The 15,693-nt window shown below is 34.4% G+C and overlaps 1 protein-coding gene across 2 annotated transcripts in view; it reads left to right on the top strand.

The window, feature by feature from the left end:
• Positions 1–15,693, top strand: part of LOC129221097 (tumor protein p53-inducible protein 11-like) — a 65,818-nt gene that overhangs the window by 27,741 nt on the left and 22,384 nt on the right. The window contains exon 1 of one of the 2 annotated variants that reach the window (XM_054855543.1): positions 6,030–6,112. The exons of the other annotated variant lie outside the window; for it this stretch is intronic. Coding sequence (XP_054711518.1) covers positions 6,099–6,112 — 14 coding nt within the window. The 5' untranslated portion in view covers positions 6,030–6,098. Of the gene's footprint in view, positions 1–6,029; positions 6,113–15,693 lie in introns of those variants that run through there. 2 annotated transcript variants of the gene reach the window in all.

Here is a 15,693-nt window from a genome sequence, read left to right as displayed (position 1 = left end):
TATCTGCACTATAACCTAAAACTGATTTCAGTTTCAGAAAAAAAAAATGTCCAGGGCGGTCATTCCAAGCTCGTCATCTTGCGAGATCGAGATTCTCGCTCACGTGATTAGATTACTACTTAGCGACATTTCTACGTCACAACCGATCACGTGAGCGAAAATCTCGATCTCGCAAGCTGGCGCGCTTGGAATGACCGCCCAGAGGGAACTAGTGTTTCCCTCAGACCAAAAAAGGGGCAGTGCGCTTTCCGATAAAAAGGGTACTTTTTAAGAGAAGTTTTGTCAAATAAAAAATGTGCTTCATTTACTTTTTGGTATAGTACATACAAAGTTCAAGTGTTTTCGATAGTAGTTATTTTTAAAATATTAAAAACCTTTTTGATGTTTAGTTTTAATAGTATAGTGCGAAGAACATTCAGATATATTCTAATCAGATCCTTGTGGATAAATGATTGAAACGAGAGAGTGACGTTCCTAGGACAGGCTGGTATGAACCTTTACCTTTTGGATAAAAATTCGCTTTTGTGAAGTTTTGTTTAAACTTTTAAGGGGCAAGGAGGGTTGATTAAGTTTAGGATCAAAGAATAGCTTAAAACCGGAAGGGCACAGCGCCCTCCTAAAAAATCTTGGTGAAACACTCGCGAAAACTGTCCTCTTTCCTTTTAACGTTTTTAAACATATAATAAGATTACGTTTTTGAATTTTCAATGTCGAAAAATTACAAAGAGAAGTCGCCGGATTCCCTGTGGTAACTAGATGTAGTTTTAAATTGGGTCGAGTATACTTCATTTTTTAAATGCTTCCAAATGAGATCACTGAGGCTCCTACTCTCTCAAACGTAACCAAAGATAGTTTGGCGTTTTCTAATAGTTCTAAGTCGAAACGTTTTCGTAGAGAACTTCCGATGCTTCCCTGTTCCATTAATTTTACCAAGAGTATCCTAAAATTGCATTTCTAAAACTTTCCATGTCGGAGAATTTCTCCCAACCTTCTATTGTAAACTAAAATGCTTTAATTTTGAAAAAAAAAAAAAAAAAAAGTTAAGAAAACTAAATCGCGCACGCGCGTGGGGGAACCCCTTCTTTTTCTTCTCCTCTAACGTTACCGAAAATTGTAAAATTGCGGTTTTTGACATCAACTTTGAAAATATCGCTTGGAAGGGAACTAGAACCCCTTCTCTTGATTCTTTTCTCCTTAAGTCTATAAAGATCAACCAATTTCGAAAATTTTACGGCTTGATATACCGGATTCATCCCTATTCTCGTGTCCTTCCTATGTTGTCAGTATAGAAGCCTAAAGTTGTGCCTTTTCAGACAACCATTAGTATCCTTCTTTAAAGGCACTTAAAAAATGTGTCGGTGTTAGCTTTATTTTACGTTTCATAATTTTCTTTTTTTAGAACTTTAAAACTTGATTTAGAAACCTAAAGGAAAATAGGAACTAGCGGTAGTTTAATATCTTTGCTCGACTCTGAAGAATCGAGATCCGGTACTGTTTAATTTAACTTTTTTAATTTACAGGTGTGGGCCAAAATATTCTTTTGCCGACTGGGCCAAAGTCAACCAGTCCGCCCTTGGTCACTATGATTTTTTTTAGTCGACCGGGCGAACTGGTGCCCTGGCTCGTTTGACCCTGGTTTTGTGTAATATTAAGAATGTCTGTTTGTTATGTATATTATTTATTTTACTTATTATTTATGTTGCACTTTAAACATTTATAGATCATTCAGTAAGTTACCGCCCTATAGCCGGGGCTAAGGCAGAAATACATGAAATACATCGCCAGCTCAGTCAATTCCAGGCGAGGACTGCGGTTTCGTGCTTATTAGCACTTATCAGCCCGGCATAGGAGTGACTGAGCTGGAGGTGGAAAACCTCATAAGGAAGCCACGAGTGCCAAACAAACTTACCTGCCTTGCCTTCGAGTTGAACCGAACCATCGTTTCGGTCACTTGTTTGGCCAGTGCTAATTCTGCTTTAGCTACCAGTTTGTTTGGCACTCATGGCTTCCTTATGAGATTTTCCACCTCCAGCTCAGTCACTCCTATTCCGGGCTGATAAGTGCTAATAAGCACGAAACCGCAGTCCTCGCCTGGAATTGACTGAGCTGGCGGTGTATTTCATGTATTTACAGATCATATTCAAACGAGGGATAACTTTTTATTCAAGAAATATTACTTATCTATTAATAACCTGTGATTGATTGCATTGCAAATTCAAATTATTAATAATAGGAAACTTTATATACATTTTTTAAAAACAAAAACTTCTAATTTTACAAAAATATAGCTTGCACACTCCAATTCTTTTCGATTAAAAAAAATCAATTGCCAACATCATCTCCCTAATGATTTTCTTTTCCAAGTTCTGGAATGCTTTTAAGTGCATCGATCTGCTAAATAAAAACATACCGGAAAAAATCATTTTATCAACTTTTCGAGTGCATTGAAGAATTCCGGAAATTTATCACTTACTTTAATTACTTTTACTAATGTTTTATAGACATGCAAGCACATCTGATATTTCTAAGAAAACTCGTTGAAAGATAAAAGAAATTTCTGAATCAAGAAAAGTATATTTTCAAAAACATACGAAATCAGGTTTTTCTTATTTGAGTGTTTTAATGCAGACAGCACTCCATCTTATTTGAAGATTTCTCCTTGATGTGCACTAGAAAAAATATTTGAAGATTTTCCTTTAAGTAATTACTTTTTGATGTGCGCATTCTGTAATATATTCAATGATTCAAATAGTTATCTAAAAACTTGGTTATACAAAACTTTGTTTATAGTTTATTTATAAAACAGTAACGAAAGCAAAAGACTAATTTTAAAATAAAAGTGTATTTCAACTAATAAGATGCTTACGAAATTTGGCTAAGTTTGAGTTAAAATTGTGGAATCTTAAAAACATTGTCTTGCACTTCAAATGCATGTTTTGCTAGTGGATTTTACTTTTGTTATTTATTTTGTTACCTAAACCACACGCATATTCGAGCCCGAGTAGATAATAATGCCTGATTTAAGGCAGAATTATACGACTTCCGTTTACAGAGCACCATTAAGGTTGAAGCTAGATTTAGTTCAGACAGCTCACGATAGATGGAAGCACTATTTACCAACATTTCGATAACTTTGGTCCAAAGCAGAAGCTGAACAACTCCTGGTTCACAACCAACAGAGGTATTGATTTGAAATGACAATTTGGAGGAGTTAAGTAACTACGACATTTTTAACGTGCCCCAGTCCTCAGTAACAAATACGGATCTTATTCGACCAAATGGCATTGTACATGAAATCCTCCATTTAAGAATCCAACGCCTCTATTTATCATCAGGCCACCAAAGCAGTATTTTACTTTTTTAAGCTTTTTTAGATAGCATTTTAATATGCGATAACCTTCATAAGTTTCTGTTATAGTATACATGATGACGAAAAATGATAATGAGGGTTAATATAGTATTGTGGTGCTTTGTTTTTCCAAACACCGAGCATCTAAAAGAAATCATATGATGTATGACAAACTACATAGTTATTTGATATTGAATACAGCGGAAACAGTCTTAAAGTTTCGACAAAATTTATTAAAAACGTTAAAAGAGCAGAAATTGCCAAAACTTCTATGCATTCCTGGAAAAGGAAGGAATTGTACCGCATACCTTATTTTTTTTATTGAGAATTGAGTACCACCAAAGGCACCTTTTCTGCACTATTCATCATCAAAAATTGGAAAATAATTTTTAAAAAATAATTTCGCTAAAAACATTAAAAAAAAACTGTTTTTGTTTAAATTTTCACGCAACTGCGGCAGATCAAAATTGACCGAAAATTTAAACAAAATGTATGTGCACTTTGCTTCCCCGATGTCACGTTTTCTGCTCTACCCAACGTTGAAATAAGAAAAGAAAAAGAGTTTTTTTTCTGCCCACCCCAGTATACAATACTTCAGAAATTTTTCATCAGTTTTATATCATTGCGTGTAGTACCAATATAAAAATAAGCGGAGAGCGGTAAAACAAAAGCGGAATTGTAGATTACCGCAATGGAAGTTACTAAAGCACGCTCAAATCTGACTTGCTCTTAGTGCGTTAAACGTTATGACAAAAAATTGTCTATTGCAAAAAATGAATAAAAAGTTATCCGATCAGATAGTGATGCTTTTGTTGAAGTTGAAAACGTCGCGTTAGATGCTAAATTGAATGTTAAATTAAAGCGAGGTTTTTACTAGATCTGTTCTTTTAAAAATGAAGAAAAATTATTTTTCTTCTTTGGAAAAAAAATATATTGATCACACACATACACAAAACCAAGCCCGTTATTCGGGGGATCATGGGGATCAATTGCCAACCTCTGAATTTTAAAAACATAATGCTATGCATTTGTGTAGGTATTTTATGAATTACATATATGCTCCCCCCTCCTTCCCCAAAACCTTTGAAATATATGGCGTAATTAAAATATGCTGCATTGAACATTGCAAGCACTCCAAATAGTCGTTAAAACAAATATGATGGTTATTTTATGCGTATCCGAAATTAGGTTTACAGTCTATATTACAGAATACAGCATGTCTTCTATTGGCGCATGAAATGAATGATGTCATTAGATTGGGTTGTCGCTACTTTGATAAATTCATTCCATGAAGCTGTAGTAAATTACTTTGCATGTTCGGAATAAAGAGAATGCTTTTCAAATAGTTTACCAAAAAGTTAAACTACGTGGTTAATCCAAATATTATTGCGTCGAAAATTCCATTTATGTAAATTATATAAAGGGATTTTCCATTCCATCGTGCAATCAGTTTGAAACATATGGTTGGGGACGAATACCAATGAAACACTGTTGTATTATTACACATGTATAGAGTTGTTAAATAGGAAGTCATTGCATTGAACTTGCATTATCACAGGTCGCTAGATCATATTACGTATTATAGAAAATTGTCTTTTATTCTGCCGTTGGCAGGTAAAAAGCAGTATCTTCAGAAATGAGTCGTCGAGATATTTAAAGAAACGCGCTTTTGATTTAGTACTAACAATAGGAAAATGTTTGAATTAGACGGGTTTTTTCCTCAGCGGAAATCAAATAAATAAGCTTGTAAAATAAAGCTAACGTACTAGATGACAAAAATGAAAAAAAAAAGAGAAATGAAAAATTTGCAGTTACTGTCCTTCACCTGCCCACGGTAGTTTGTGGCATAGCATTAGAATATTTTGCTTTAATGGAGGAAGCTCCTTAACTTTAAAAACGCGCATACAATTGATTCTACCATTTTTGTACTTTACAGTTTTTTTCCTCTTAAAGAAAATACTGAAATTGTTAGAAATTAACCCAACGTAAGAACAAAGTGTAGTTCAAGACTAGTCTTTAAACTCAAAAATAATAACAAAAAATAAAGTTATAAATTAGACATGTTTCATGGAAAATTTAACCCTTAATTTTTACTTCAAAATGTCCGGAATAACAGTAAAACAATCACACTAATAAATATGTAAATGAACCTCCAAAAGTATTTGTCTTATTGAGAATATTATTTCCTGGTCGTATTTTATTAAACTGATCAAAAGTTTCCGTTTTTACGTAACGGTAAAAGATGTGGCTGAATGTAGTTAGTTATTTTAACAAAAAAAAAAAAAAACAATTTATCTCTTTAAGATAACAAAGCAATGCAAGTTTCATGCACGTAAAAAGCATAAATTTATTCAGAAACAAAATAAGCAACTTTTTATTTTGAGGAACTACTAGCAGTTTTTCGACGACTATTACCAAAAATTCCGTTGAATAAAGCATTGCAAAATAAATCAAACCGAGAATAATACTTGCACCTTCTTAGCCTTAAAATCGAGATCTAAAATTCCAATTTTATAAATTCAGTTCGAAATAATCTGTTTAGAAATAACCACACGTACCCGGATGATGAATGATGAGCATGCGCGGAGAATGAAACGGATAGGAAGTATAGGCTGTTTTTATGTTTTCCGTGAATAAAATTCTTTGCAAAACTTTTATTTGGGAAGTTTTGCGTCGTGGTGTTGCATAGTGATTTGCTCAATACAGGAATTCAACGGGGTTTAAGTAATGTGAGGTTTTTTGTTGGATAATGCCGTATGCCACGTAAGTAAGATATACTTCTATATTTAAAATTAGTATCTGTCTGAGATGATCGTTTCGTTATTTGAGACATAAACATAATATGTTACATTATAGTAACGATAATGGTTGATAAAATAGTGACTAACAAAATTAACACCTGAGTTTGTAAAGTCTTCTTCTAACGTAAACTTATTTAAAGTTATTGGGAAGTAAAATCGACTTATTTTTTTATTCCATAATGAAGCAAATAAAGTATCGAATGGAATACAGTCGAGTCCCGACTTACGCGAGGGATGCGTCCCAAGACACCTCGCGTAAGTTGGAATTTCGCGTTGTGGAACAAGGTATGTTTAGTAATTTTTTATAAGCATGCCCAATTGTTTCAGACGTTTGTAAAAACCCTTCATATTGTTTCAAACCATTTATTAACTATATATTGCAGTATCTTTGACAAAGAACCGACTTTTTCTGCATTTTAGAAAAAACGTTATTATTTGGCATAAAATTCTGTAATTTAGCACAAAATCAGTGATTAACGGGGGAGAGAAACTTAAAATAAAGTAGTATGGTACTTACATTATGGTACGGTATTATTTTAGCACTTAACAATATCGATATAGTAAATATATTTGTAATTTAAAAAATGAAGAAGGTTTATGCAGCGCGATCAGACTGTTATCAACGTTCAACGTATTTTATCAACGTTCACATGTAAAATAAAAAAAAAAAAAAGTTAAGAATCGCCATGGTTATTAGTATAAACTAAAACAAAGCGTTGTTTAGACTAATACAGTGGGTGAACTTCCGCTTTCAGTGATGCTAAAGAGATGAAAGTCCATTCACAAAACCAATATTTAGTGTCAACGAAGCCCATTCTAACGCTCCGCCGCTCTTTTCCGAAAAATTTCATGTTGCAGGCGAGTAATTTGTGTCCGCATTAAAAAAAATCATTACTCATGAAAAACTCGCGTTATAGCCATTTCACGTAAGTCGGATCGCGTTGTAGCGGGATCCGACTGTAATTTAAACCGAAGAACAATAAATATTTTTATATCGACCCAGAGGGAGTGGGATGGATATAATATAATTAGGTGTCGCTTCGATCTAAAAGTTCGATTAAGGGTCGATAAATACCAATGGTGTTCAATCTCTAATAAAATCAGCGAAGTAGATTCGATTTTTGGTTGGAATGCGTTTTTGAGTTTGAGAATAAAAAATGTAATTGTTTAGCTATGATTCAACTTTGGAAAAAAAGTCAATGTTACGCAAAAATTCAAGACTTCGCAATGCAATATTCCTTTTTTCTTTATTACATTTCCAATCTCATATACAGTTCAATATGTGTTCAGTCATGTTCGATTTTAGCAAAGTGCAGTAATAATTTAATTTAGGGAGAGTTTCGAGGCAACGTAATGTTGAAAGTAACAATCTTCGAGCCCAAATCTTGCCAGAGGCACCCCGATGGGAGGTTACGGGAGGTCACTGTGACTTTTCGAAATTTTTTGTTTCTGTGATGCGTTGTCTTTCACATTCCGAAAATTTGAACACAGTATTAGGATATTGTTTTTTTTAAATTACTGCAATGCATATTTCCATCAGGAGTTTGTATGTATGCAATGTGCGTTCTTGAGTTTTATCATTCTGAAAAATTATTAGTTTCCGTCGCTAAATTGATTGTACCCTCCCCCCCCCCCCTCAAAAACTATAGTTCTGCTTGCCCTGAAAGTGTTAAAAAGCATCTCGTTCTCATTGATTAATGTATATTTTTTTTTTCAAATAGAAACAGTTCGTTGTGTGTCATACGACGAACACGTGGAGTTTATAGTGTTTTTTTTTTGTTTTTTTTTTTTGAGCAATCACGATTGCTTATTGTTCTCACTTGACTGTTTTTGGCGTTCCTATGATTTTATTTTCCCACCAGCACCCTCCGCAGCATCACCGTCGACCGGCTCCTCAGGATGCTGCACCTCTAGCGAAAACCGTCTCCAGGTTTCGTCAATATCCTGCACTTACAGGCATACATACACGCACCTACACACATATACATACATACACCTACACACAAATACATACACCTACACACAAATACATACACCTACACACAAACACATACACTTACACACATACACTTACACACAAACACACACACACACTTACACACTCACATACACACAACTACCCACACACTCATGCCTGCACACAGACACAAATACATATGCTTACACACACATACACATACTCCCCCCCACACACACATACGCACAACTACCCACACACTCATGCAGGGGCGGCAAATAGGGGGGTCAAGAGGGGGCGGTTGCACCCCCAAATTTTTTGAGCAGAATGATAGAAAATGGGTGAATTCAATTTACGTAAGTCGGAAATAAATGTTCACTAAAGGAAATCTCGCTGGTTCTCAGCAACTATTTGATGAAACTCGACACATTCTCAGACTAGAAGAAGTGTTTTTCGTTATTTGGATGATGACTTAGAAATTCAAGAAATCTTTTCGGCTTTTTCAGAACATAGAAAACTGATAGAGAACCATGAATTTTAACTAAGGAAGACATTGCCTCATATAGGCTAAAAGTTTCACACTTGTGTGCCCAGTGTAACGATGGTATGTCCAATACGAGAGGCTCGTGAAAAGTGGTGTGGCAGCATGGTTTTCACAAGAAATTTCCTTGATATTTTACATTCACTTTTACGCTCATTTTTTAAGTGTATGTTTATTTAATGAGTGTTCTTCTGCTAGAAACACGTTTCAGCTGCTCAATACACTATAATGTTTTCATAGAAACTTCTTCAAAATGCATGTGATTATTGAAAAAAAAAGACATATTAACCAAATACCTTTTATGGGGCTCTATAATTATGCAATCGCGGAGTGACACAAGATAATCTCCAAGAGTTAAAACGATAAAACCATTTCTCTATAACTTCAAAGCAGTGATTTGAAAACTGGAAGAATTATTGCAAAACAATTCTTTCAATGATGAAAAAGCTCATGCCCTTTAGCATGTTAATTTGTTTGCATCGGGAAAAGGTTTTTGAAAAATGCCTTACTCTATCAAAATCTATATCTTCAATCCGCTACTGGACTATTCAAACCACAGTTCAATCTACAATTGTTCTGTGTGTACATTTCAATCAATCGTGAAATGTTTCAAAAAAAAAAAAAAATTCTTCCTCCTAGCCAATTTTAAAGAGGTGCAAAAAAAAGTGACAAAAATCCACATGATGATGTGAAGTCAAAAATTGATTTTTGAATACTTTGTATGAATTAATAGATTCAGTTTCGAATGAAATTAACACAAAATTTGATGATAATTATTTTTCTGTATGGTTGGCTGGGATTATGGTTATTTGGATTGGATTTTGAAAACGAAAAATAAGATGTTTCAACTGTGAGTAAAATTTTTAGCATGAGGAAAGAACAATTACAAGCAATATACCGACAGAATAGTTTTCACATCCAAAGACTGCAGTTTCGTCCTTATTATGGGCTCATTAGTCTGGAATAGTGAATAACAGAGCTGGAGGCAGATGATATCTCATTGAAGCTGCGAGCACCGACATGACTAGATTATTCAATGATGAAAAGTTTAAGCCCCTCACAGTTTTAGAAGTAGCATGGGTTATTTTGAAGAGCAAGATATAAAAAGTGCTTTTATACATAACTTTGTGTTACTTCAATTATTTTTTAACTATTACAATCGGTTCAGCTAGTAGAGAAAGATTTTTTTTGTGTCTCAGGAGGTTAGAGAAATATTTTCGAGGCACAAAGGGGGAAAAAATATCTTTTCTATTTAGCTGAACCGGCAAAACAGCACGACATTGGGCACTGATAGATTAGTAACAGGATTCCCTGCTGTTCTGAATTCGAAAAATCATGCATTATAATTTTTCCAAAAGGTATAAAATCTTTAGCAGAGAGATGTTTTGTATGATAAATTTTTAGTCAATGAATCAAAATTTTAACTGAATCTAAACACTAATTTTATTCATACTAAACCGATTTTATGACAACTTCTTGTTAGCTAATGTGTGTTTGGTTTCGCTTTGGTTATACATATTTAAAAAACTCGACCCCCCAAATGAAATGGTGAAATGCCGCCCCTGCACTCATGCCTGCACACAGACACAAACACACGTGCCTACACACATACACATATCCCCTACACACAAACACACATACCCCTACACACAAACACACATACCCCCACACACAAACACACACGCCTACATATACACACACTTGTGATTGCGAAAAACATAATTTGAATTCAAGATGACAAAATTCAACTTAATTTTTTTCTTTTTTGCTCATTGTTGTTAAAAAGGCGGGTCGATGAGAGAATAAGCATATTTCTAGATGTCAATGATCAAAAAAGCTTAGCGGCTCATGAGTTAAAATGTTATGGATTATAGTAAAAATGTACACAACTTTTGTCAAATTTCATTATATACATAAGCTCATCTCTTTTTCCATTAATAAAAAAAAAAAGATTTCTCGTAACCCCAAAACGCGTATCTGACTTTTTTGTTGAAAATTTATGCTTTTTAAACGTTGTTGTGATTATGTTAATGACTTAGCAGAACAGTATTTATTTCTTACGAACTGTAACGTTTTAAATATGAAAAAACTACATTTTATCTCACAAAGTTAAAAAATATATAACTTTATTAAAAATATTAATCTAACAGCAAAACTAACCTGTCGTTACGGAAATTAATTTCTCAATAAAATTATGTTCTAGTAACAGCAATGATGAACATATGATGACAAAAATATTTCTCAATTACGTTGGAGTAGAAATGATAGACGAAAAAAGTAGGTATAAGTGTACTTTTTGCATGTTAAATATCATTGAGAAAGTATGCACAACATTAGAGATGAAAGTAATTGATACTATTAATTCCTTTTAAATAATACTAGGGAAAGGTTAACTCACCTGGTCCTGTGTTTACTCCTAATACAATATTTTACTTGTTGACTGATATAAAAGGGAAAAAAACCTTGTACGAGCAACATAAAAAAAAAAAATGTATATGCGAGCTCTTGCAATCGAAGTTCAAACAAACGGTGCTATTGACAAAAAACCACTGATATTTTGAAACACCACTTTTTTTTCGGACAAGAGGGGAGGGGGGGGGGGTCTATATATCGAACCCAGACAAGAGAAGTGACACAACTCAAAAGTTGGGGAAAACGTACTAGTTATTAATTTAAAACATTAAATTTAATGCTCTTTCTTTCCACCAAGTTCGCTCAAATTTAGCTTACATAAATGGTGCACGGTGGCATAAAAACGATGTAATCTCACTAGTGGTACATCATTAAACTTCATAATTTAGAAGAAATATTTTCGAACTTTAAGTATGCATTAGTAATTTAGAGTGCAAAAACTACCCAGTAACAATCACATAGAAATTCGTTTGCTCGTACTGTAATATTTAAGTCCAAATCACTTAACATTACTCTTTCATAAAACCTTGATTTTCTCTGATGCTAGAGTTTTCACTTTGCTTTGCCGGATTGCAACATGATCTCTTGCAATTCCCGTTTGACCGAATTTTTAAAACATCGATGTTAGAAATCCAAAAATCGGTGCTATTGATACTTAACCTCAATAATTGATGTTTGAATCACCATTTCTTTTTCAAAGTGGAGGATCAATGTACGTTAAAGCCTGACTTCGGAGAGATGGTGGATGAACTTGAAGGGGAAACATCATTTGTAATTGGTTGTTGTCATTATTTTGTAATAGAAAGATCAGCGAGAACACGCCTCTTACTTTTCGGCTCTTTCTGGCTGATTCTACCTACTACAAATGATACAAAATGATGTTTTTGATTCAAGGTCATCCGCCATCTCTCCGTGGTCAAGCTATACCTTGAAAAACCGGAAATAATGAATGTCAACCCTCACATGTTACTTTGCAAAAATGTAACTGATTATTCTGCTTTTCATCGATGTATTTGCTCTCCCTTTGTTGGCATTCACTGTCGAGTGTCTCCTTTATCCAATTTCGGTTTTTCACAGTAAGATGCATTTATTAGTAGACTAATTTGGTAGTTCTATAACACACACGAAAATATAACTGGATAAAAATGCTATGTCTTTCAGAAGCGCTTGTTCAAATCTAACGAATTTTTTTTTTCGTATTTGAAGAGAAACAATGCTCCGAGAAAACTTTTCGTCAAATTTATGAAAATTTGTTCAGATTTGAGCATGATTTTCTGACTCATTGAGTCCGTTATAAAAACAAAATTTGACTTAATGGAATATTCCTCGAAAGGGAGCGATTCGTTTTCGAGAGTGTTAATACAAAGAAATACGGAAATGGGCACAAATAACATGTTTTTCACCGAATTACAATGAAGAATTCTACAGGCTATATTTAAATACTGAGTATTTCCAAAGATTATATTATTATTTATTGTGATTTTCAATGTTTCGCAAACAGTGTGCGGATTTTTTTTTTTTTTAATGTAATTTAAGTGAACTATTGATGAGGGAAAAAGGTGTATATGGGCGTTATGTTTTCAAGAAAAAGAGTTGAACCCCTCAATTAAGAAGTCTAAATAAGTTATGACTAAAACGTACTGTCGAAACATAATCATAAAAGTTATAAAAGCTATTACAGTGACACTTCTCTGAGCGGCCAGCTCTCCGTTCCACAAAATTTCGGCCGTTGAGAGGGGGTGGCCGCTTAAAAGGGTTTTCTGTACAGTTGCAATATAATTCTATAATACACAACATAAGCAAGTCTAATACATAGAAGGAAGTTTGAGACAGTTCCAAAAGGGAAATAGTATATTATTTAATTACTGTTTACATTTTTCGAAGAAAGGGTACAATTTGTGACATAAGTTTCAATCTTCTCCAACAATTGTTTTCGAAATCGAATTCAAAATGTTGCTTGTTGTAATTCAAATGCTTTTCAATTTAAAATGACAAATAAATTGTTGTAACTAATATATTTGTCATTGCATCTGAACTTTTGATGACGTTATTTGTTATCCCCAAAATCACTTCAGTTGGAAGTTAAGTTTGCTCATGATTCAAAACGTTTTAGTAAATTGATTATCAGAGATCGAATTCGTGTCTGAAAGGCATAGCAATGTGTTTGCTCAAATGACGTTAATAATACACACAGCGAACTGATTAGTTTATTTAAACCAATCCCAAACTAATATTAGATTTGATTGAAAAACGCTTATTTTCGCTGACTCGTTAACCAGAAAATGTTTTTCTTAGTCGGCAGTGTAATTATCGCAGCTCTCCGTTGCTGTTTCAGGCTGGAAATAATTCGAAATCTTGCTATATTAATTCTCTCGCCAATTTTCCACGTTCATATTGCTCAGAATTTCAATACGAAGTTCGAGATTCATAAAACGATCTCCGACAGTGTTGTTTGCAATCCAGATTACACATACACGCTGACTAACTAATAAAATGAACATGATTGACATTTGTACTCCAAAATTATCGGCATTCGTTAAAGGTCAATAAGAATTCTCCTCTTTGAACTAAAACGCTGCAGATTAGAAACAGAAAGCGAATAGATTTTTCTAAAAAATGGAATGGGCGCATCCACTCAGCGGCCGATCAGAAGGGTTGAATGGCCGTTGCTAGGTGTATTTTTAACATTTAGTCTATGGGCTTAAAAATCTGTGCCGCAAAAAAGTGGCCGTTGAGAGGGGTGGCCGTTTAAGACAGGTAGCCGTTCAGAGTGGTTTCACTGTACCAATAACTAGGGGGCTTACCTAGGGAGGGTTATGGTGCAGACTGCACCATTGACATTTTTAGGAGCGGCAGGTGTTTTATATAGTCTCTTTTCTTTTTTGGGGTAGGGCGTCCGATCGGAAGGGGGGAGGGATACGCTCTCGGCTGTTTGGTAGGATGGGCGCCCCTGCAATAATAATTACGTATCTCCCGCCAATCCCCGTTGCATTAAAAACGAGCTGATGTTTAATGTCATTACTCCAATTTTAATGTCATTTTACTCCAATTTTCCTATTATTGGCAATTTTAATGTGATTCAATAGCTTACTCTCTAAATATCACCACCAGTGGCCAAATTGAAACCAGATACGAAAAAAAAAGTATTTTGAATTTTGACATCTTGAATTCAAATTATGTTTTTCGCAATCACGTGTATTTGTGTGCAGGCATGAGTGTGTGTCTGTCTGTGTGTTTGTGTCTGTGTGCAGGCGTGTGCGTAGGTGTGTGTGTTTGTGTCTGTGTTTAGGCATGAGTGTGTGGGTATGTGTGTAGGTGTATGTATGTGTGTGTGTATGTATGCGCGTTTGTGTGTGCAGGATATGGACGCAACCTGGAGACGGTTTTTGCTGGAGGAGCAGCATCGTAAGGCCGGTCGTTGGTGGTGCTGCAGAGGGAGGCGGAGGGAAAATAAAATCATAGGAACATCAAAACCGTCAAGTGAGAACAATAAGCATTGTGATTGCTCAAACAAAATTGCCAAATTTTTCGCCTACTTGGCGACAAAACTTGGCGACCAAAAGACTGGCGATATATCGCCAAGTGTCCGCCAAAATATAACACCGCTTGAGTATACATCGAAACTAACAATGATTTCCCCTCAAAAAAGGGCGAAAGATTCCTTTAGAAACAGCCGAATGCAACCAAAAAGAGAGGTGCCCAACTAGACTCCCACTAGGAGTCTACGTACAAAATTTCAACTTTCTAGGACATACCGTTCTTGAGTTATGCAACATACATACGGACGTCACGAGAAAAGTCTTTGTAATTAACTCGGGGAACGTCAAATGGATATTTCGTGTGACTATACATTCTAAGGCACTTATCCGGGGGGGGGGGGGGCGGAGGGTTGGGTTGAAAAAAAAAACTCAACATTAATTCGGGGATGAGCAAAATAGAAATTAAGGCCGAATTTTGAGTGAAAATTTTTTCGCGAATACAATTTTTACTTTTTTGTAAAAGGAAGTAAAAAGAAAATGTGTACACGAATTTAGTTTTTTTTAATGTAATAAAAACCTTCATTAAACACAGCTTTAAAACAATTGCAAATATTTGCCAATAATTTTTCTTGTAGTATGAGTTAATATAATTATGATTATCCTCTCATTAGCATAATACAAGAGAATAATGATTATGTATTAGCTTAGAGAGTATTCACCCCTTTTTTTCTCCTTCAATTATTTGACACGGACAAAGAAAAGCATTAATTCATTTCATTCTGAAATAGTGAACACGAAAGATGTGACAATGCTTGTGCAACACAAAAGACAACGAATCGAAAAATAGATAACTTTTTATTTGAAAAATATTAGGAATTGTTCTCTGTTCCAGAAGAAAATTTACTCATGAATAAATTTATTTTCAATTGAAGCTGAAATTTTATTCTTTATGACGGGCAGTTGTGACATTTACTTGAATTACATTTGGTGCATTTCATTTTCCTTTATGTTTTGGGTTTTTCCGCAGAAGTTTTATAAAATGTGAGAATTGGACTGCACAAAATATAGCTAAATTTAGTGTTTATACAAGGTTATTTTTAATCAAAACATAATTACAAACATTTTTCGTTTGAAAAGCTTGTAATTTTCATTTG

The sequence above is a fragment of the Uloborus diversus genome, chromosome 4, assembly GCF_026930045.1.
Source record: "Uloborus diversus isolate 005 chromosome 4, Udiv.v.3.1, whole genome shotgun sequence".
Classification (NCBI taxonomy): domain Eukaryota; kingdom Metazoa; phylum Arthropoda; class Arachnida; order Araneae; family Uloboridae; genus Uloborus; species Uloborus diversus.
The sequence above is the reverse complement of the archived record's forward strand: the minus strand, read 5'-3'. Positions and strand labels throughout refer to the sequence as shown.